This window comes from Panthera leo, chromosome B2, assembly GCF_018350215.1.
Source record: "Panthera leo isolate Ple1 chromosome B2, P.leo_Ple1_pat1.1, whole genome shotgun sequence".
In the NCBI taxonomy this organism is placed as follows: domain Eukaryota; kingdom Metazoa; phylum Chordata; class Mammalia; order Carnivora; family Felidae; genus Panthera; species Panthera leo.
Window position 1 is genome coordinate 40,828,695 of NC_056683.1, and position 20,643 is coordinate 40,849,337.

Sequence of the window (20,643 nt, forward strand, 5' to 3'; positions counted from 1 at the left end):
TGTTTTGGAGCATTTCACGTAAGTGGAATTAATACGTGATCCTTTATGTGCAAACCAGCTATCTGGGATAAAGAAATAGAGGCTATGAGAATGGTCTCACAAAAGGGTCAGGGTAGCAAACTTCTCTCCCAAGTCACGCAGGAAGTGTGTGCCCTGTAGGGATGGAAAGTCCTGAGGGCAGGGGAAGAGGCTTAGGTCTTTACTGGTCCTGGTAAGAGAAGGGTAGTCAGGACTGTTCACCCAAGTGACAAACTAGCAACCCCAGTGTGCCCTGGGGCCCAGTGCCTGTTGCCTGTCTTCTGCCTCATAGAAGAACATGGACCAACCAGGTGGTTCTGCTCTGAGAACCACCAACAGCATCATGGGGCCACCATACTGCAAAGTAAAGCAATCATGGGCCTTCTGTGGCTACCCTGTTTGCCCTCTGTTTTGCTGTCTTGTCCTGGGCATCCTGACTCTCCTGAGCCCTGGCCTGTTTCCCTTACAGATTCTATTCCAAATCTCAGTCCTGGGTGGCACACAGTTCCCTGTCTGGCCTCTGTGCCCTCTCTTACCACCTGACTCTTCCTCACTCCTCTTCACCTCCTTTCTTCTGTATCCTTCTCCCTTATCTCTTGGCTGCAATAACCTTGGACTCAGGATGCCTGGGTCACTCCTTCCTCACTCCCTTAATCACCCCTGCCAGGACGCAGAGCTCCACCCTGGCACTGGGTTCCCTGGCCTGACCTGCCCTCCTCGTGTGGGTGGGGCCGGGGAGTCCATTCTAGTGGCACAGAGCAAACCTCGGTGACAGTGGCCTGTGGCCTGTTGCTGCTACTAGTGGGAGTCTGGCTTTGGCGACCGTACGGCTCTGCATGACCAGAAGCTTGTGGGAGCTGCAGTTCCTTCTAGTTCTGCTTCCAGCCCAGATCCTGGAGCTTAGAGACAGAATACACTCTCAGGCTCCTGGGTGTCTACAGTAGCCACAAGCGTCCTTTATGTCACTTTCACCCTGTCAGCCTTACCTAGGGAAGATGCCCTGCATTATCCTAACTGCTGGGTGTGGGAGCCAAGAGAGGGCCTCATTAGCATGTCAAATGCTCCCATACCTGGTGCTCATCAGAACCCACAGTGACTCTGGTCCAATTCTACAAATGAAAGAATATGGAGCCGTGCTTAACAGTCTGCCCGAGTTACAAGCCATCCAGTGCATGGCAAGGGGAACTCGGGTCTCCAACCTGCCAGGTGAAAACACTTCTGGCCACATACTGAGAAGGGGGGGGGGGGTCTATCCCTGTTCACTTAATTCCCCTCCTGAGCGGGGCTGCTAAGTCACACCTGACTCCCTCCACCTTTCTCCCCAGGCTGCCATCCTCACCCTAATAGTGACTCCTGGCATGGGATGACAGTGTCAGAGCCAGAGGGCTGGCTCCTTTCCCCTTTTAGCCAGGAAAGTCCCTGCTGCCCCTGTCAGATCCTTAGTATTCACCACGCCAGCCATGTAACCAAACTTCTGCATTTTATTTCTGTAGAAAGCCCTGATCCCATCTCCAGGACTACCGGAAGGTAGAGAAGCTCTGGGTGCCTGTGCAGGAGGCATAGGGCACGCCCCGGGAGCGAATCTGCAGGGTATGGAAGGTGAGGGGTGGGTTGGGGCCCGAGGAGCCTGGGTTCAGGGACTCGGTGTGAGGCTCCATCACAGTCACAGGGACTGCATAGGACAGCGTCTGGGGCCGGTCATCATGGCGTCTCACTGTGCCCTTGCTCAGGAGGTACAGGATGCAGGAGAGGACATCGGTACTGTTGCAGGCAGATCCCCTACCGAGGCTGCTGACCAAACCCCTGGGAGGACATGGGCCCTTCTGCCAAGCGTCCAGGACCTGGGAAGGAGAGGGAAGGGCGAACAGCAGGTTGGAGAGACCCAGCTCACTCCACCTCTAGCTTCCACTCCAGGCACAAGCCTCTAGCCAGCGAGCTCTAAGGACATCAGGCACGCCCCAACCCCACCCCTTACATACATACAGGCTCCCCCAACCCCACCCCTTACACACATACAGACTCCCCCCAACCCCACCCCTTACACACATACAGACTCCCCCAACCCCACCCCTTACACACATACAGGCTCCGTAGTGAACCAGAGGCTTCAAATGTGGACCCGCCTCCCCCTGCTCCCGCCTGCCCCCACCGGAAAGTTCCTTCCCCCACTGCCCAGCCCCACCTACCCGGCAGACAAGCTGGTCAATATGCAGCCCCTCATCCCCATGGGCCTTGAGGATTCGGACAATGAGGCAATTCAAAAGGTTCCGCCTCTTCTCCAAGTTCCGGCCCTCTTCATCCTCTGCTTTCAGGTATGTCTGAGGTGGGATGAGCCACACATTGCCCCTCCTTGGCCTGGGCTCCTCGCTGCCATCTCGAATCTTGAGCACCTCTGAAATAAGCACTGGTCTTCAGTGGGGGGCCCACAAGGAGGCTGAGAGCAGAGGCCCCTCTGCCCCAGGTACACACCTCCTGGGACATCCTTTTGCTCTTGAAGGTCCAGGGGGCCTCTCGAAGAGGTAAGAGGCCCAATCGCCTGATTGAGCATGTCTGGAGAGAGCCCGGAGAGTGCCAGCAGACTCTCCACAGAGACAGCCTTAAAGAAGAGGAGGGAAACATTCTAGTCTTCCCTAAGGGGTGGAGCAGAGAAGGTACAGGGAGGGAGGATAGGGAGTCGAGGTTTAGGGAGGAAGGGTGAGGGACAAGCTACAGAGAGCACAGATGCATAGAGGAGCAGGGCCACCTTCAGGTCATTGAGATACAGCAGCAGCCACATCTGCACGGTGGACACATGCAGGGTCTGGTCCCCAAACTGCAGCTCAGCCCGACCCAGCCATGTCCACTGCAGTCGCCTCTGAGGGCCCCGCTCCAGGGCAGGGTAACTCTGGCCTGAGAAGGGTCAGGGAGAAAAGGAGTCAGGGCTGGTGAGGGGGTACTGTCGGTTGAGCTCTGCCCCTGCTAATGTCTGCAGAGCATGTGTCCCAGTGTTTATGGATACCGTGGTTCCTGGTCTGAACTTCTAGAGCTTAGCCTTCCCTGTATCTGCCTCCTGGGTAAGCCTCAGGAATCCGGGAGCCCACTCTGTGCCTAGCCTTGTGCAAGGGGATTCTGATCAGTGACTTCCAGGAGTTCCCTATTTTTTTTAAGGGAGGCCAAAACCACAAAATGAGGAAGGACTGGGGCTCTCATCAAACTGGAATATCCACGAGAAATTAGTTCTCCCTGGTTAGTCTGGGAGCCCCCTGAGGGCAGCGTCTGAGTCTCTTCCCCCTCCTGTGTTGCTGCCCAGGCCAGGATCAGCCCCCAATGGGAAGCTTAGGTTATGGTGACTGACCAGGAGCCAGAGCCCTGCCACTGAGGGAGGTCCCTTCTGGTGACCTCAGGTGCGCTTGACTCCATCCTCCCCACCTCCCACTCTCTAAAGAGAGTCCTATGTCTGTTTTAAGCATGGAAAAGGCAACAGTCTGGGGATCTGGTGCTTGACAACCCCACCCCCTCACCCCAAACCTAAGCTCCTCACTTTCTTCACTGAGGCTCCTACCCTGGGGCCTAGCCCCACCCACAGGCTCTTTCCCTGAATCCCATCCTCTTCCAGCCAGTACCCCCCACCCCCCGGCCCCCGCCCGCCCTCTGCCCAGCTCCTCACTCTTGTTGTAGAAGTTGGAATATCGGTTCAAAGTGCCCCTGAGATAGGCCGGCAGGCAGGTTCTGGGGGTCAGCGTGTGGCAGATGGAGGCAGTGGGCCAGCAGCGTGGTGACAGGACCAGCACGGACACTTCTGGCATCGCCCCTTCATAGTAGAGATCCTCATCTTCCTCCTCGTCCTCCTCCTCTTCCCCTGCCACATCTGTGGCCGCTGCTGCCCCCGCTCCTTCTGCCTCCTCTGCCTTCTCTCTCTTGTGCTCCCTGTCACTGGCCTCGTGGCCCCCCTGCAGAAGAGACGGGGTTCCCGACAGCCGGTGGGCCTCCTCTGGTCTACTCCTCTCTTCCTCCTACCTCCCCACGTGCTAATCCCTTTACCGCCACCCACCTGTATCTTCTTCTCGGTGTCCTCCAGCTTCAGGAGCTCCTGATCCAGCCGCTGGAGCTGGTAGACGTGGAACTGGCGCTGCAGCTCCTCGGACATGCTCAGGCTCCGCAGCATCTGCTGGGGGAGGCGGTTGGGGAAGCAGGGACCGATCTGCTCCAGCACGGCCCCCTCCAGCCAGCTCGAGCCCACGCCCAGGAGACGGTCTGCCATGTAGTGCCTGCGGTGTCACACACAGGCCGGGCCGAGCCTCAGTGTGGGCACTCGGCCTGGCCCAGCTGCCTGCGCCAGGACTCCAGCCTGCCCCAACCCCAGACTCCCAGGTGCTCGCCTGGCACCTGCCCCTGTCATCCGCTCCCCAGGTCCACACTCACTGGTAGTAATGCTCGAAGGTGGTAGCTATCTCCAGGCCAGAGAAAATTAGGACCGTCTCCAGGCATCGCTGCAGCTGCACTAGCATCTCCATCCCCCGGGCTCCGCCAATCCGACTGCCCTGGATCCGCTGGTCAATGTGCCGGGCAAACTGCTCACTCACCTGGGCAATGGGGAGGGCACAGGAAAACCCTGAACGCGTGACTGGAGGAGGTGAGTGGGAACAGAGAGGAAGGTCTGAGGACGTAGATATGAACAGCTAAGCTGCCTCGTAAGTTGGTCAACACTTTTGCCAAACTTAAAAAAAAAAAATTTTTTTTAATGTTTTATTTATTTTTGAGAGAGAGAGAGACAGAGCATGAGCAGGGGAGGGGCAGAGAGAGAGGGAGACACAGAATCCGAAGCAGGCTCCAGGCTCTGAGCTGTCAGCACAGATCTCAACGTGGGGCTCGAACTCATGAACTGCAAGATCATGACCTGAGCTGAAGTCGGACGCTTAATCGACTGAGCCACCCAGACGCCCCACTTACCAAACTTTTATAAAGTGGTTAACAGTTGTGCAAATTAGGAAGTGTTTTTGCACACCGAACATGTCTAAAAATTAAACTAATGACAATAATTTAATGGGAGTTAATAATTTATGTGGACAAAGATGGTCACGCTGCAGTGTTACTGATACAACAGAATGACCAGGAGCAACTCAAGGAGCCACTGCTTCAGCTCCCCCTGCTCTACTGTCGGCTGGCCAGGGTGCTTAGCCTGTCTTAGTGTGTCATCTGCTTAAGTGTGCGCCTTCCCGAGAAGACAATAAACTTTGAGGACAGGGAACTTGCTCTTATCACAGTGCCTGACACATTTTAAGCACTTACTAAATATTTAAGGAATGCTGGAGTAAATTATAGTACATCCATTAGATGGAATTTATACAAAAATAAAAAATCATGATCTCATGGCTCATAAGTTTGAGCCCCGTGTCGGGCTCTGTGCTGGCAGCCTGGAGCCTGCTTTCAGATTCTGTCTCTGTCTCTGTCTCTCTGCCTCTCCCCCGCTCACACTCTCTCTCTCAAAAATGAATAAATGTTAAAAAAAATTTTTTTAAATAAAAAATAAGGACAAATAGCAACTCTGAAATAAGGCTTTTAAGGTAACGGTCAAAAAACAACAGGCTAAAGCATTTTAGCTACTCGTGAGTAAACTGTTAAATCATGCACGCAGACTGAAGAAAGTACATCAAGATATATTAGCACAGCATGCTTCAGGTCACTATGTGTTTCACTTTTTATTTATTTAAATTTTTTAAATGTTTATTTTTGAGAGAGAGCGAGCGAGCAGGTGTGAGTGGGGGAGGGGCAGAGAGAAAGGGAGACACGGAATCTAAAGCAGGCTCCAGGCTCTGAGCTTTCAGCACAGAGCTGGACGCAGGGCTTGAACTCACAAACCCAAAGATCATGACCTGAGCCGAAGTTGGACGCTCAACCGACTGAGCCACCCAGGCGCCCCTCTCTGAATCTTTAAAACATGGTTATATACCCATACCTGTTCCTTGCTGAATGGGAACGGAAGGGTGGTCGTTTTGAGAAGGTGGGGAAGGGGGGGTTTGCAGGGAGAGGTCCAGGGCAGAGGCGAGGGCGGGAGGCTTACATGGGCAGCTTTGAGAAATGAGAGCTTCAGCAAGGCACCGGCACAGCCGTTCTGCAGCGCCAGCAGGAAGGCTGCCCGTGGCCCAAACAGCTCCGAGCTCGACTTCTGCAGATTATGGAAGTGTTCACAGTAACGCGGCACAAAGTCACCATCCCGCCAGCGTGAGGTCAGAAAGTTGTTCACCTGGAGGAGAGCGGCTGCAGCGTGAAGGGACAGCCCAGCATGCCACCAGACAGTTGCACCCTCCCTCCCCGGCACCCGCCCCTACCCACCTGCTCCTCCACCACGGCCCGCCAGCAGCGGGTCAGGTTTCTCACGATGCTGCTGGGAAGCCCCCGGGTAGCCAGGGAGCTCCAGTCATGGCTTCTGTTTCTGCCCTCTGTGGAGACAGGGGAGGGAGCAGAGGCAAGGTGGGAGCAGCCCCTCAGCTCAGCGTGAGCCCCGGGGCTGTTCCTGACCTCCTGCCACCCCAGAACGATGCTCCTGAGCGGGGATGAAACAAACAGGTGAACAGGCTTAGTGGGTAGGGAGGGAAAGCGGGAGGAGGGACAGAAGGCCATCCTAACCGAGCTCCCACCTGAATCTCAGGTACTCACTGGGCCGGGGAGCGGCCACCGCTGGAGGGGGCGCCTCACAGGGCTCCACGTGCACCAGCAGGTGGGTGAGGCGGCGCACCCGTGAGGAGAAAGCAGCCGCGCGGCTCTGGGGATTGTGGGCAGCCTCCCGACACTCCAGGTACTGGTCCAGCAGCCAGCCCAGGGGGCTGATGCCATCCTCATCTGGAGATTGGGAAAAACAAGCCGTGGTGGGCCATGTCTCCAGGGCAGGGGAAGAGGACGAAAGCACCAAGAAAGGGATTGGACAGAACATATGGGGTTGGTGCAGGTAGCGAGGCCCACCTGTCCTTATGGTGTCAGCTGACACCTGGGAGATGTAGGAAAGGAGGTGGTTAGGAGAAGGGGGGCACTGGGCTACCAAACAAACATAGGTACCAAAAGGGCCAAGGGCATAATATAGGTGGCTCTGGGGCAGAACAAGAAGGGGCCGATTAGTGGGGCCAGGGGTCGCAATGGTTACCGGGGAGGTGATGTTCTGCACCAGGGGGCTGACCAGGGCTTCCCAGCAGGTCTTGCCCAGCGCTTGGGCGGCCTCATCGTCAGGGAGGAAGCGATCAGCAAAATTCTGCTCCTGACGCAGAGCCCCATTGAGCCTGGGGGTGAGGATGGGGGAGGCAGGTGTCAGAGGCTCAAGATGTAAGTTATCCTAGCATCTTCCCAGCCTAATGGCAGGGTAGCCCCTACCAACCAGACCAAATCCCCACCCGGTACTTTGAAGCTGTCCCATGTTAACAGACACATCCCACACCCAACCCACCAAAGAAATCTCTTTATTCTTTCTTTCCTTCCCCAAACTGTAGAGCACGCCAGCCCCTTTCCCAAACATGTTGGCTCTCCATCTATACCCTCCACAGAAGGGCCAGGGCCACCCATAACAGTCTTACCTGCCGCACACACACAGCCACACACACATGCTCGCACACACCTAGAACTCAGGTGCAGGAGGCTCCTGCGGTCCTCTGCTATGTCCTGGCTCCAAGCCTGTGCCCGAACCATGTAGAAGAGGCGTGTGTGACGACACAGCTGCTCCCGAAACACTGGCCAGAATGTGGGCTTAGGGCCTAGGACCTCCAACCCCCGAATGCGTGTGTCGATGCCGCCCTGCAATGTGCACACGCCTATTTTCACCTGCTCTGCATCCTCCTCAGAGCGGGCTGGGGTCAGCCACACCTTTGGGCCTTATTCCTGGAGCTGCCCAGGGCCTAGCCTGGAGCTCTGGCTCACGATCTGCAACAGTTACACAACCCAGAGCTCTGTGTCCCCGGACCACACCCCATACTCCTGCCAAACCTGCTGGCAGCGCTTTATGCGGATCTGGATGATGGGCCAGAAGTGGGTCAGGTTCTCCAGGAGGATCACCCGGCTGGCCGAGGGCATCACGTTCACCTGGTTGGGGGCAGAGAGTGCTGTTACCTCCATGTGTGTGGATGGGAATGCTGAGGGCACTCAAGTCTGCTCCTGTTCTGTCCTTCCCTTAGCCCGGGGAGGGGTAAGGGGTCCTGACAAAGGGGTCCCGATGCCATCCTCACTGCTCAGGGCCTGATGCCATCACATAGGCACAGGGAGAAAGGACTCTACATTCTAGGGGGCGCAAGACAGGGAAGAATTTAGGAGTTTAGGAGTCTGGGCAGGAGGGCGGACCCTGTGAAGGTGGTCTCATGGTATAGGGGTCCCTACCGAGTTGAGCTCTGTGTTAAGAGAGTTGGTGCTGTCGCCCCCAAACACCACCACCCTGGCCGGCATATAGCTCGAGTCTTCACTAGCCACCAGGAGAGTCAGCTGCCTGGGAGCAGGGAAAAGGAAACAATCAGAACTGGAACCAGTAGGGTCCTTGTAGACAGAGGCAAGGGGACTCTTTGGTCATGTTTGTGTTGGGCGGGGGGAGCAGTGCTTCCCCCAAACAAACAAAGGGAAGTCACGAAAAAGTATGTGTGTCGCTGAGCACATACATGGGGCCTGTTACCTGATGAGGATGCCCTGGTGCATGTGCAAGGTGATGTAGTGGGAGCCGGCGCTGCCATTGGACTCCCAGTAGGTCTTGGGGTTTCGATCCGTCAGCTTGCTGGCCCGGTGCGGGTTGGAAGACACCTCCACCTTCTCCCAGCACTTGTCCTCCTTCATTTCCACGCTGGAGCCTGGGGGCAAGTGGGAAGGGGTGGCCGTCACAGCCTGGTAGGTGTGGAGGGAAAACAGGGGCGGAGGGGTGTGGAGTAACGTGGGGACAGGCACAGACCCTGGCACAGATATCTGAGGAACACGTCAAAGAAGGGGATGTTGATGGGTCGGTGGGTTCGTCTGTGGTCTTCGATCTGGCCCAACACCATCTGCAGCCGGAACATCGGAGAGAAGGGGCATGGGGAGGAGGGAGGGCACACATGGAGGACACACGGGAACACATATGAAGGAAAGACCCAGCAGCAATGGGACTTCCTCCAGAACCCTGGCAGAGGCAGAGTGGGAGATGCGGAAGGTGGTGCAGAGAACAAATGCCCACAGGCTCATCAGACTCTCCTGTCTTTCCCAAATTCAGGAACACGGTCCCTTCCTCCGGTCCCACTCAGGTTTCATATTCTTACCCAGCTGTGAACCCACAGCCTCCCCCTGCCCTCTTTCCTGACCTGGATGCAGCCTCCCAGGATGTTGGTGGTGAGTTTCCGGTAGAGGTGGGCATGCTTCTCACACTTGAACACCATGTCCCGCAGCTCCTGAGCCAGATCCAGTTTTCCCAGGTGCTTTTCCAGTGCCTTGGAGATGGCATCTCGGGCTCCCAGCTGATTCAGCACCACGGCGTAGTCCCTGCTCACAGAGGCCAGGCGGTGCAGGAAGAAGATGAGTTCCTGGAGCACCTGACATGGGGACAGGGTGGGTGCATAAAGGGCACAAGGCACAGGCCACAGGGCATCTTCAGTAGTATTTACACCCGCTGGGTACCGGGGCAACTGCAGTGAAAAGACAGAGTGAGGAAGTAAAAAGGCAGGAAGCGGGGAGACACGAGGGCTGAGTGGAGTTAGAGAACCTAAGGCAAACAGATAAGGAAAAGCTAAGAGAGACTCTGCCGTCCTGGGGTTCTCAACCACTGATTTTGTTGGCAATAGGTGCAGAGAGCTTCCCAGTTTGTTCCCTTTTAGGCTGTGTCCCAAGAACCAGTTGTGGGGCTGCATTTTGAGATGCTCAGGCCCTAAGCACAGGCAGGGAGGGGGCACAGAGGGACACTCAATGAGTCAACCTCTGAAATGAAAACCTGGGTAACAGCCCAAAGGTGTGCACTGCAGACACCCACTGCCAAGCCTTCCAAGCCCAGGACCTCCCTGTGGCAGGAGACTCTGAGATGTGATGTCCTCTCTACCTCCTTCATCCACCTTATCCCCACAGGCCCAGCCAAACAGGAGGTACCGAGGCTTTTACTGTAATACAGACATAACCTTTTGTGTAAGAAAGGAGATGGCATGTAAGATCACACACTTGGGTTTGCTTATATTTGCATTTGCATAAGGATACACCAGAAGGACACAGAAATTAATACAAATGGTAACCAATAAAGTACATGCGGAGAAGCACTGGGAAAATTGGGTGGAAGTGAGAAGAGGTAGAAGTGGGAATTCTCAGTGTATACCTTGTTGTACTGTTTTGATTTGTGACCTGTATGAATGTATTACCTATTTGAAAAAATAAAATTCAGTTTTAAAAACAAATTCCGAACCAAGAGCGCAAAGGCTCCATTGTGCCCTCCCAAGCCTCGCCCAGGGAGGGGGTCTGCCTCATCAGAGGCTGCCCTACGCCCTCTCCCTCTAGCGTCTCCCCGGAGCAGGGCAGGGGTACCTCTCGGTCAGTGTCTGGTGACCGCAGGCAGGCCATGCAGGCATCCATGGCCTCGTGCCAGGGGAGCAGCAGCGCCTCGGGGAAGTCCACCAGCTGCATCAGGATCCTGGGGAGCGGGCGGCAGCAGCAGAGAGATGTGTAGCCAGCCTCAAAGACCCCTTTGCCAAATGCCCCTCCCCACCCCCTCACCTCAGAACGGTCAGGTGCAGGGCCTTGTTGGCCGCTGGGGTGTCGAGGCCCCGCATCAGGGTGAGGAAGGGCTGGGGCTGCCTCTGCAGCTGCAGCAGGAGCGGCTTGATCTCCATCTCCCGAGGCCCCTCTGAGCTGAGGGCTCGCTCCAGGTCCAGGAAGATTCTGCCAGGCAGACCGCAGCCGTCCATCAGTCGCCTCAGAGGAGTGTCGGGATGCTGAGTTGGGGGTTCTTTTCCTACGGGAAGATGGAAGTTACAAAGGTTGGCCATTGTCGGTGATGTTAGGATGAGAAAAGGACAGACAGATTCATAATTCCTAGTGCCTCCTAAAAACGTTTTTTTTTTTTTTTGGCCCCCCTAAAAGTTAGGTTTGGGGATCTTAGGGCATCTCTGAATGCATTTATAAGACAATTTTGTGACAAATGTTATGTTTTATATTCTTAAAATAGCAAAGGAGCTTCCTGTCTGCAAATAGCAGAGCATTTCCCTGTATCTAAAAGCATGCAATAATTTGGCTTTCTCTACACTAGAAAAAGTCCAATGTGGGGACTTTTTTTTTTTTTTTTTGGGAGAGAGAGAGAGGACAGGGGAGGGGCAGAGAGAGAATCTTAAGTAGGCTCCGCACTGGGCGTGGGGCTCGATCTCATGACTCTTGGATCATGACCTGAGTGGAAATCAAGAGTTGAACAATGAACCAACTGAGCCGCCCATAGGCGCCCCCAAATGTGGGGGCTTTTTAAGGCTCAAATCTCTTGCAATTTTCTGACTTTCCATCCTCCCTCACTCATTGGAGGGAGCGACTCTAAGCTTCAGATTCTTCCTAAGGTGCCACCTGTTCCAGACGGGATTACACAAAAACCGCACAGATGCCTTTCCTGGGCTAGCACTCTCCTAGAGCCAGTCTGCAGAGCTGCAGGGTCTTTTTGGCATCCCACCTTCCACTCTGGATGCATCTGCTGATTCCTGAGGCTGGGCCTGGGCTTCCGGCAGGGTTGGGTAAGCTGGCTGCCCTGCCAGGGCCTCAGGCCCATATTTCCTGTAGACACGGCAGTTGAGCAGGTCCCTGAGAGCGCTGTCATCGAGTCGCTGTGGCAGAGCCAGCAGTAGGTGCTGGGCCAACTCCATGGGCACAGCCAGCTCAGCCAGGATCTCGTCATCCAGAATCTGTCATCGGGGAGAAGCTCTCACTGTAGGTAGCCCTGCTGGCACAGAGGCTCCAGGGGCAGTTGGTAGGGGTGGGGATCTCTACACACATCCTCTCCTTGAGGAACCGCTCATGGCTGGCAGCTGCCTTTTCTCACACAGCTTGCCAATGCCTCTGAACGTTCTAGATCTCTTCCCTGCAGCCCCTTACAACTGTGGACCTCCACTCCCCATCCTCAGCCTTCCAAATGCTCTGTCACAGACCAGCCCTTGCAGTGAGCCCTCCAGCTTCTGGGTGTCCGGACTGGCTCTACCTCGCCATCCAGGTTCTCCTGAAGGATCTGGAGAACCTCCTGATGGTCGGGTCCATCCAGCTTCTTGATGAAGAAGAGGAGCTCCCACCATTCTGCCTGGGTCAAGTGTTCACTTTCTTCAGCATCCTCATCCTCAGGCAGCACACAGGGTACCGCATAGAGCTCTGTCATGGGCTTCCACCGCCAGGAGGGCAAGGCTGTGGCTACAGGTCACAGGGCACGGGGATGTCACTGCCCACCCAGCCAGACCACTGTTCCTTTGCTCAGCGCTGACCCTGTTTTCTCCCAGGGCTCACCTACACCCAGGGCTCCACTGACCACAGCCCCATGGTTCTCATCAGCCTCAACCACATCTTCAATGTCTTCCTCAAAGCCCAGAATTTCCAGCATGTGCCAGTGTACCCAGTAGGTGCGGCCTGTCGACTCCCACAACACCTGGAGGATATGGGAAAAAAGAGAAGGGGAAGAGAAGGCTCACTCAATGACTGGCTGTGGCCCAATGATGAGGACATACAGCCCTCAGGCTGACCACCTGACCAGGTCTGGAACAACCTCCAAATAACACAACGCTGGCATATGGAGAACATGAACACACACACAAAGGATGCCTTCTCCTATGGGGATGGGCTCTGCTTCTCCTCCCACCCTATCCTTTGATGGCTCATGCTCCCCGCACTTCCTCCTGGCCTCACCTACTCTCTCCCTGACCCTGACCTTTAGGAAAGTCTTGCTATATCAATATGTTTCTTCCTGGGAGTGAGTCTTCCTGACCTGATAGCTCCCTCAACTCCAACTTTCTCAGCTCTCCAATGGCTCCCTTCTCAACTGTTGATTCCCCTTTAACCATTCCAGTCCCCATGGGGGCTTTCTCAGCGGGTGGCCTGCCAGAGCCCCCTGCACAGAACCCCAGTTATATTTCCCCAGCTAAATCCCCAACAGTATCCCACACGCACCCTCACTCACCTGCACGGGGGGCACGCCGTTGTTGCTCTGCCGGAACTCACCCTCGTCCCCAGCGCTGACCTCCTCGTAGTCATCCAGCATGCGAACTCGCATCCCGGCCTGCAGCGTCTCTCGCACGTACAAGGCATAAGTATTGCCACTTGCAAACTCAGAGCGAGGGCGGAACCTCCTTGACCTCCTAATGGAGGGCCGGACCCGGGCGGGTGGCAACCCTGAGCCAGCCTCTGCCAGCTGGGGCTGGAAGATGGAGCACGAAGACCGTGCCGAGGGCCCCTGTTTGCTCGAGGCCCAGTCCCAGCGCATGGCCTGCACAAGCTCTGAGATGAGGGTGCCCATGGCCATGCTGAACTCCAGCTCCAGTCGACCCCTCTCCCCACTCAACTCCTCGGGAGCAGAGTTGTTCTGGGCTCCTGGTTCTGCAGCACTGTCGTTCAGCTGGTCCAGAAGAGAAGTGACATGCAAATAGCGCTTCACCAGGGAGAAGAGAAGCCTTCCTGGGACCTGTAGGATGCAACCTTTGGCCTATGTCCACCTTGTCCCAGCTCTAGCTACTCTTTCCACACCACCCTTCAAGGGTGGGTGCAAAGGTCTGGTCCCTAGATCTTGTCCACAGCCCCCCCCCCCCACCTCCCCACAGAATACCTGTGGCAGCTGGATACCCTCAAAAGACATGGGGTGTTCAGAGAGTGTGGCCTGTGCAAACAGAGCTAGCAGAGCACAGCGGCTGTCAAAATCTAGGTGTTTCTCAATGGCTTCTTGCTGGCTCAGCGACAGAAGAATCTGGGTCCGGGTCCCTGAAACCCATACCCCAGTCAGTTAACTGCTCCCTAACATTGCCCTTCCCAGGCATCCCTCCTAGATCCTCTACTGTCTTAGTCTGATCCCTTGTTGCCACACACAGGATCGATAGATCTCTCTACCTACCTACCTACCTACCTACCTATCTACCTACCTACCTACCTACCTATCTACCTACCTACCTACCTACCTATATCTGCAATATCTATATCTGTAATTGTCTAATAACTCTTTCTTGGCATAGAGATCCAATTAATGGGAGGTTCTTGAAGACTCAGTCCTCTTTCTTTTGTTATTTTTTAGAGTAATCTCTACACCTAACATGGGGCTTGAACTCATGACCCCAAGATCAAGAGTACAGTGTTCCACCGACTGACCCAGCCAGGCATCCCCCCAGCTAGGCATCCTTCCTCTTCCTGCAGAGATGCCCCCACCTCCTTCCTACCCCCTTTTCTCCCAACTCAAAGAGAAAGGCAACAGAATCACTCAGGCACTGATGAGGCAGAGGCTCTTGCCACAGTATCCTGTGAGGCCCTGAGCTGACCTACCTTCCCCTTCCTTTCTCCCCACACTACTTCTCACCAGCATCATGAGAGGCCAGGGCTTGTATCATCCGGCCCGCGCTCCAGCGAATCTGGTAATCAGGACTACTCAACATGTGCATGAGCAAGTCCAGGACCCTTGGGTCTTTGAATACACCAGTGAGGGGCTCGATGCTGGCGTAGGCGCTGAGTACGTGGACAGTGTGAAGCAAAGGAGCAGGAGGGATGGTGCCCACACACTCCTCCAGCTGCCGGAGGGCCCTCTGAATCAAAGACTTCACATCGGTTTCCATTTCCCCCAGCACAGATTTGTCCAGGGCCCCAGCTTCCCCTGCAATCTCCTGAGAAGGTCCGATGACCTGGCCGTCCTCGCCCAGCATCTTGTGGCAGTTGGCATAGATCTCGTCGTTGGACATCCACAGCAGGATGTGTTCGGCCTTGCAGTCCACTTGGCTAGAGCCCCCTTCCCCATCATCCCCACGCCTGAGGATGAGCCAGCGGATCTGGTACTCAGGATGCCCATCATGGCCCACCCGCTGGCGGATCAGCTCATCTGGATAGGCATGCAAGCCTGGCCCCAGGGGCACTCTGAATTCCCTGTAGCGGAGTTCCCCCACCATCCTGGCACCTGAGACACAGAAGGAAAAGAGAACAGTCAAGCTAAAATGAGAGGGGGAGTTCCAAATATCAAGGATATCCAGGAGTTGGGGAAGCAAGTGTGGCAACAGCTGTCAGGTTGGCTGGGGTAAAGAAGGGCCCAGGAGTTGCCTGCTGCAGGCTGGGTGGGGCCAGGCCTAAGCAAGGGAACACTAGGGTGTTTGTTCTAAGAACACAAAATTTGGTTGAAAGGAGGGTCGAAGGCCCTGCAGCCTGGAGTGGATTGGTTTGGAGCAGTGGGAAGGGGACAGTGGGGGCAGGGGAGCCTTGCCATAATGAATCCCAACACACTGCCATAGGCAGCAGCCCTGAGAAGGGGATCCATGAAGCCCCGAGGGGTGTGTGTTGGGGAGTGGGGGGTGGGGAGTGAGATCCCGAGTGTGTCTGGGTAGGGATGCTAGCTCCAATGGTTGAAGCGCAGGAGTGTGTCACACAGGCAAGAGATTTGGTGGGGGAGAATTGGTGGGATGGGGGGGGCAAGGCGCGAGGGGCTGGGAGGAAAGCCTGGTGGGCTGCAAGCGCGCAGGACTGGAGACACTGGAGCAGCAAGGCCGGTGGGGGCGACAGGAGACCCGGTGGGTTGAACGGCGGGGGGCTAGGTGGACCCTAGAAGCCGGGGGCGCGCGGCAAGGTGCGGGGGAGGGGGCTAGGCCAGATAAACGAGAATCCCAAGGCACTGTGGAACTGGGGTGGGGGACGCGAAATCGGGTGCGCGCGCGGCTCGGTGGGCGAGAGTGCGGAGGAAAATCCAGGGTAGGGGCGGGGGGGCTCTGGCCACCTCAGAAGGCGATGGGGGTCCGGCGCGAGGCCTCTCCTTCGCTGAGCTAGGGACGCGGCGCAGACGATGGCGGCGATGCTGGCGGAGATTTGGGCCCCGCCTGGGCCCCCGAGGGGGGTCGAGGCGGAGAGGCGAGAGGGGGCGTGCCTCCGAAGGACAAGCGGGCGGGCAGGGGGCGTGGCGTGCAGGGACAGAGCACCTCGGGCGGCCACTGTCACCGCCCGGCGCGCAGGTCAGCGGCAGCCTGGGTAGGGCGGGGCAGGGCGGAGATGGGGCCCAGCCTGCGGCGCCGCCCGCCCAGCTCTGGGGGCTCCGCCGCCTGCCCGCCTGCCCGGAGTCGTGGCTCATTTCCGCCAGACCCAGCGGAAAGCTAGGGGCCCTGGGAGAGCTCCGGGGCGGAGTCGTCGGTGCCACCTCGGCGACGCGCGGCACCTCCTCCTCCTCCTCCGTGCCGCCCTTTCCTCTTCCTTTTCATTCTCCTTCCTTCCACCGGAAGTGCTCTCCCCGACTCCCGAAGTCAGAACAGGAGACCTTGGAGGTCATTTATTCTCCCCTCTACCATTACATAGAAAAAACTGGCACGGGGGGGGGCGCGGCTGGAAATGAGCAGCTCCAGTCTTTGCCCCATATCGTCCTTTCTCCTCTCCCGTCCTTGTTTGCTCTGGTGTTTTTTTCCGGGTCTAGTGTGTGCAATCCTCCCTCCCCCCAAAAACAGTAACTGCTCAAAATGAGGGGTGATTTTATTAGAATCCAGGGATCTCAGCTTTGGGCAGCAGCCGAGGGCAGCTTCACGTAACTCTTCATAGGGGGCAGTGGCCGAATCTTGCGGCCAGCCCAGCCCCCCTTGCGGTGCCATAGCCCGCTGGAAGGCCTCTTGCCTAGCCAGCGGTTCCGCCCAGCCTTGCCGATGACCCGTTTGTTATGATCAACGTTGGATACCCGGCCTACTGTTGCCATGCACGTTTCCAGAACCTGACAGAGAAAACAGATAGAGGAGAATGCATCGTGGGGAAAGAGCCTGACATTGTTGACTGCATGACTCTGAGGCTTCTTACACTCACTGAGAGAAGGGAGAGGACAGGAGAAAACCACAGCATAATTGAACCTAAGGGCAGGTCCTATGGTAGTTGAAAACAAGAGGCATTGTTCCCTGTCTATTACAGTGTCAAACTGACAGGACATGCCTAGTTACATGGCAGAAAAGGACACACCTAGCTCATGGTAGTTCCCAACATAAAACACCTGGGAACTATCCTGGACAAGAAGGGTACATTCCAAAACTTCCTCCTTTGCTGGTCCTCCCACCTGTACCCACACACACACACCTGCATCTGTCTCTTGGAAGGCAGCTGGATGATGGCCGTCCCATTCACCTTCCGTAGCAGCACACCACATGTCCCTGGGTAAGGGAGAAGGAGCTTTGCCACCCTCCAGAAAGGAAAAGGTAGGAGCAGATTTACAGGGGGACATACCCCATACCCTGCCCTTGCTTTGCCCTTTAGGAGCAGATACAATGAAGCAGGATGCATGCAATGTTTTAAGTCAAGACACATGCACCTCTCCATTCTCATTTTCCTTGTTTTTCCTTCTTTTTCTCTGCCAGTGGACCACATAAGAGTCCAAGGGTTCAGAGAATTGTGACCTCAGGTACTCTTTGGCCTTCCAAATTGTAAGACCCCCAAGCAGCTCATTTCCTCATACCTGCAGCTCGGATATACTGGGCCCCCCGGCCTGGCTCACTCTCCACGTTGTTGATGAGAGTCCCCACAGGCAAGGCCCCAAGAGGATGTGCATCCCCTTCCCGAGCAGCAACTAAAAGACAGAATTTCATCAGCACCAGACCCCTTGCATCCTTTGAGCCCATACACGTCTGGTGGCTGTCTCTTACCTGCCATTCGGCCTATGTGATCAGAGTTCAGGATTATATCTCCAGCCTGCATGTTTTCTGTGGCAATGATCCAGCGTTTCCGGCTGCCCCCAGCAACCAGAGCTATGTCTGCTGATCTGTTCAGGGTGAGGGACATATGAGCAGATCATCTAGGCAGCCCTATATCTTCTGAAAAGCCACAGAACAGTCATTCAGCTACACTATCATCATCTCACATCCCAAACTTGCCTACAGGGATCATAGCGGACCACGATGACCTTCTCCTCAAAGGGTCCTGGCTTTGCTTCCAGCTCAGGCCGGAACCGCAGAAAATCAATCATGCGATAACGTTGCTTGTGGCCCCCGCCAATACCATGCACTTGGATTCGGCCTGTGGTCAGGAAAGTGCAGAGACATGACCCAGGTCAGATGATCAGTTCCTAGCAGTGGGAACAGGCCCATTCTGGGCAGAGAGCAATGCTTCCCAACATTATGAGATGAGCAGAAAATGACAAAAAATTTGCACAGCAAATGGTAAACGGGGGTGGGGAAACACCTACATGGAACTTGATAAGAACATAATTATAAGATATTGAAATTACATAAAACTTCCAGACAAAATCTCTACAAATTATTGAATGCTAACAGTTTATTGAGTGGTGTAAATAGTGCTCAGCTATTGTAAATTTTTTTTCATTTTTTTTTTAAATTTTTAAAAATAAAATATTTATTTATTTTTGAGGTGGTGGCGGGGGGGGGGGGGGTGGTATATGAGTGTGGGAGGGGCAGAGAGAGCCGGAGACACAGAATCCGAGTAGGCTCCAGGCTCTGTGCTGTTAGCACAGGCCCCAATGCGGGGCTCGAACTCACAAGCCATGAGATCATGACCTGAGCCAAAGTTGGACACTTAACTGACTGAACCACCCAGGCACCCCATAAATTTTTGAAAGGCATGAAGAAAAATATAATTAACTTCATGTACATGTCTGGTTTTCTTTAATTACCTAGAGAGTCTTTAGGAGCACAGACTACCTTCATGTTGCTTTGTGTTATACTCTTTGTTTCTTACACACCTACTACATGCAAAAGGAGTCCAATAAATTTTTGAATAAATAGGCCTAGGATCCTAACATATTTTTTAATACATTCCTCTGCTTTTCAATAAATAGACCTAGGATCCTAACATGTTTTTCCCCTTTAATGCTTAAATCCTTTTTCCCTTGGTCTCACCTGTGTGGTTTCGGCCCCCAGACTTCCTCATCTTCACTGGTGTGATGGTGTACTTGGTACGACTCTTCCAGGACACAAAATTGGCACTAAGGGTCACAGACGTAAGCACTGGGCGGCAGAGGAGCAACAATGAGGAAGAGGGCAGCTGGAGGAGGGTACTGCTTGTCACCTAGAGATAAACAAATCTCTTTACCTTAAAAGGTAACTGAAGAAGCATCGGAGAACCAAGGGTAAAGGAATAGACCAAGTAGCCTACTTCCTTCTAAGAATGTCCCAGACCAGCTGTCCAAAAGCTCCACCCTTCACCCTTGCACAAATACCAGGGTGGAATGTTTATACAGGTGTATGTGTATTGATTATCTCTCATTTGAGGTACTTCTTCAATGGAATATTCTCCCCCTTGGTGCATCTCCTTCCAAATTTGGCTCAAACCTCTCCTTCTGTGGGAAACTCTTCCTTCCCTAAACAACTCCCTTCTCCAAAGCTGGTAACTTTCCCATATCCATGTGCCACCATCAGCACCAATGCCTTTTGCCCCTCTGAATTTATGTTTCTGGGAGTATTTCAGATGTGAATGGAGGGGAAGGGTCATTTCTGTCTTGTTCCCTGCTGTATTCCCAGCATTTCACAGAGTAGGTTGGTTTGGTTTTGATTTTTAGTATACATCTGCCAAACTCTACCATCACCCAGAAAGGGCCAGAGGAACAAGAGTTACAACTTCTCTTTTCTGTGACTCACCAATTGCCCACCAGGAACTTTGAGGATACCTTTACCTTAGCCTCCTAATATTGCTATCTTGCCCTGCATTCTCTGATCTCAGCAATAACTTGTCTTTAATGGTTTAAGAGACCAGGCTTTGAAGCCAGACTGTGTAGCTCCAACAGTTGATGTATGACCTTGGACTGCTGATCAATTTTCTCATACGTAAAATGGTAATGATAATTACCTTATACAGTGGTTGCAAGGAGTTATTTTTGAGAGAGAGGGAGAGTGCGCACAAGCAGGGGAGGGGCAGAGAGACAGAGAGGATCCCAAGCGGGCTCCGCGCTGTCAGCAGCGAGCCCCCATGAGATCACGACCCGAGCCGAATTCGGATGCTTAACAGACTGAGCCACTCAGGCGCCCTAGGAGTTCATTTATTTAAAACATCTATTACTTATGCTTGGCTTATGACTGACACTCAACGTCAGTTATTATTGAAATCTGTACAGTTATCTGTAAGATACTTTCACCTCCAATATCTCGTCCGAGGAATCCCGTGACCCTGTGGAACAGCCACAATTAGAGAAGAGAAAGCTGAGGCTGAGAGTGACTTATCCAACGTCCCAGGCCGGCGTGACTCCTGACCAGACTCGCATTCTCCGTCTCCCATCCCAGGGTGCCCACTCCGGCGGCCCGAATAGGAACAGCCTCATTCCGAGATTGGGTGGATTACCTGGGCGGCCGGGAGCAGGCTCGAGCTAAGGGTGGCGACGGCCGGGGGCGTCAGGCTCAGTGAGCCCATAGCGCGAGTCAGTACCCTTAGGGCCATGACGATAGCCAAGCTCCGCGGGGTTCAGCACACCACCGTTTCTTTTAGCCAGGCCGCCTGGCGCCTTTAGATGACGCTAACAAATCCCTGTGCCGTCGCTCTCATGACGTAATGAGGTGGGCAGACAACCCGAGA

The 20,643-nt window shown here is 54.7% G+C and overlaps 2 protein-coding genes across 2 annotated transcripts; both read right to left on the bottom strand.

Moving 5' to 3' along the window:
* Nucleotides 1-1,481: 1,481 nt before the first annotated feature.
* CUL7 (cullin 7) lies at nt 1,482-16,234 on the bottom strand. The gene is made up of 26 exons (XM_042938825.1): nt 15,881-16,234; nt 14,486-15,073; nt 13,748-13,899; nt 13,106-13,606; nt 12,439-12,577; nt 12,143-12,345; nt 11,621-11,849; nt 10,684-10,921; nt 10,495-10,600; nt 9,294-9,521; nt 8,909-8,999; nt 8,639-8,810; nt 8,353-8,458; nt 7,966-8,061; nt 7,601-7,776; nt 7,143-7,268; nt 6,655-6,845; nt 6,331-6,437; nt 6,059-6,241; nt 4,420-4,580; nt 4,049-4,265; nt 3,665-3,947; nt 2,762-2,907; nt 2,488-2,614; nt 2,205-2,410; nt 1,482-1,859 (listed from the first exon to the last, which is right to left on the bottom strand). Exons 2-26 carry the CDS (start codon nt 15,063-15,065, stop codon nt 1,536-1,538), a joined length of 5,088 nt encoding a protein of 1,695 aa, XP_042794759.1. The 5' UTR covers nt 15,066-15,073; nt 15,881-16,234; the 3' UTR covers nt 1,482-1,535.
* A 368-nt stretch (nt 16,235-16,602) lies between these two features.
* On the bottom strand, nt 16,603-20,606 carry MRPL2 (mitochondrial ribosomal protein L2). Its single transcript, XM_042938830.1, has 7 exons — nt 20,413-20,606; nt 18,978-19,146; nt 17,997-18,138; nt 17,769-17,884; nt 17,582-17,692; nt 17,206-17,279; nt 16,603-16,852 (listed from the first exon to the last, which is right to left on the bottom strand). The coding sequence occupies exons 1-7, from the start codon at nt 20,506-20,508 to the stop codon at nt 16,640-16,642; spliced, it is 921 nt and encodes a 306-aa protein (XP_042794764.1). The 5' UTR covers nt 20,509-20,606; the 3' UTR covers nt 16,603-16,639.
* Nucleotides 20,607-20,643: the final 37 nt, after the last annotated feature.

What these genes read in the sequence shown, in the direction of transcription:
- CUL7 (XM_042938825.1), bottom strand. Translation starts at nt 15,065, where the DNA reads ATGGTGGGGGAACTCCGCTACAGGGAATTCAGAGTGCCCCTGGGGCCA. An exon ending in CAGTGGAGCCCTGGGTGTAG is followed by an intron (nt 12,346 to 12,438) that starts GTGAGCCCTGGG and finishes TGTGACCTGTAG; the next exon opens with CCACAGCCTTGCCCTCCTGG. An exon ending in GGTGGCCGCTCCCCGGCCCA is followed by an intron (nt 6,438 to 6,654) that starts GTGAGTACCTGA and finishes CTGTCTCCACAG; the next exon opens with AGGGCAGAAACAGAAGCCAT.
- MRPL2 (XM_042938830.1), bottom strand. Translation starts at nt 20,508, where the DNA reads ATGGCCCTAAGGGTACTGACTCGCGCTATGGGCTCACTGAGCCTGACG. An exon ending in TGGGGGCCGAAACCACACAG is followed by an intron (nt 18,139 to 18,977) that starts GTGAGACCAAGG and finishes TCCTGACCACAG; the next exon opens with GCCGAATCCAAGTGCATGGT. An exon ending in CTTCCAAGAGACAGATGCAG is followed by an intron (nt 16,853 to 17,205) that starts GTGTGTGTGTGT and finishes TTTCTCTGTCAG; the next exon opens with GTTCTGGAAACGTGCATGGC.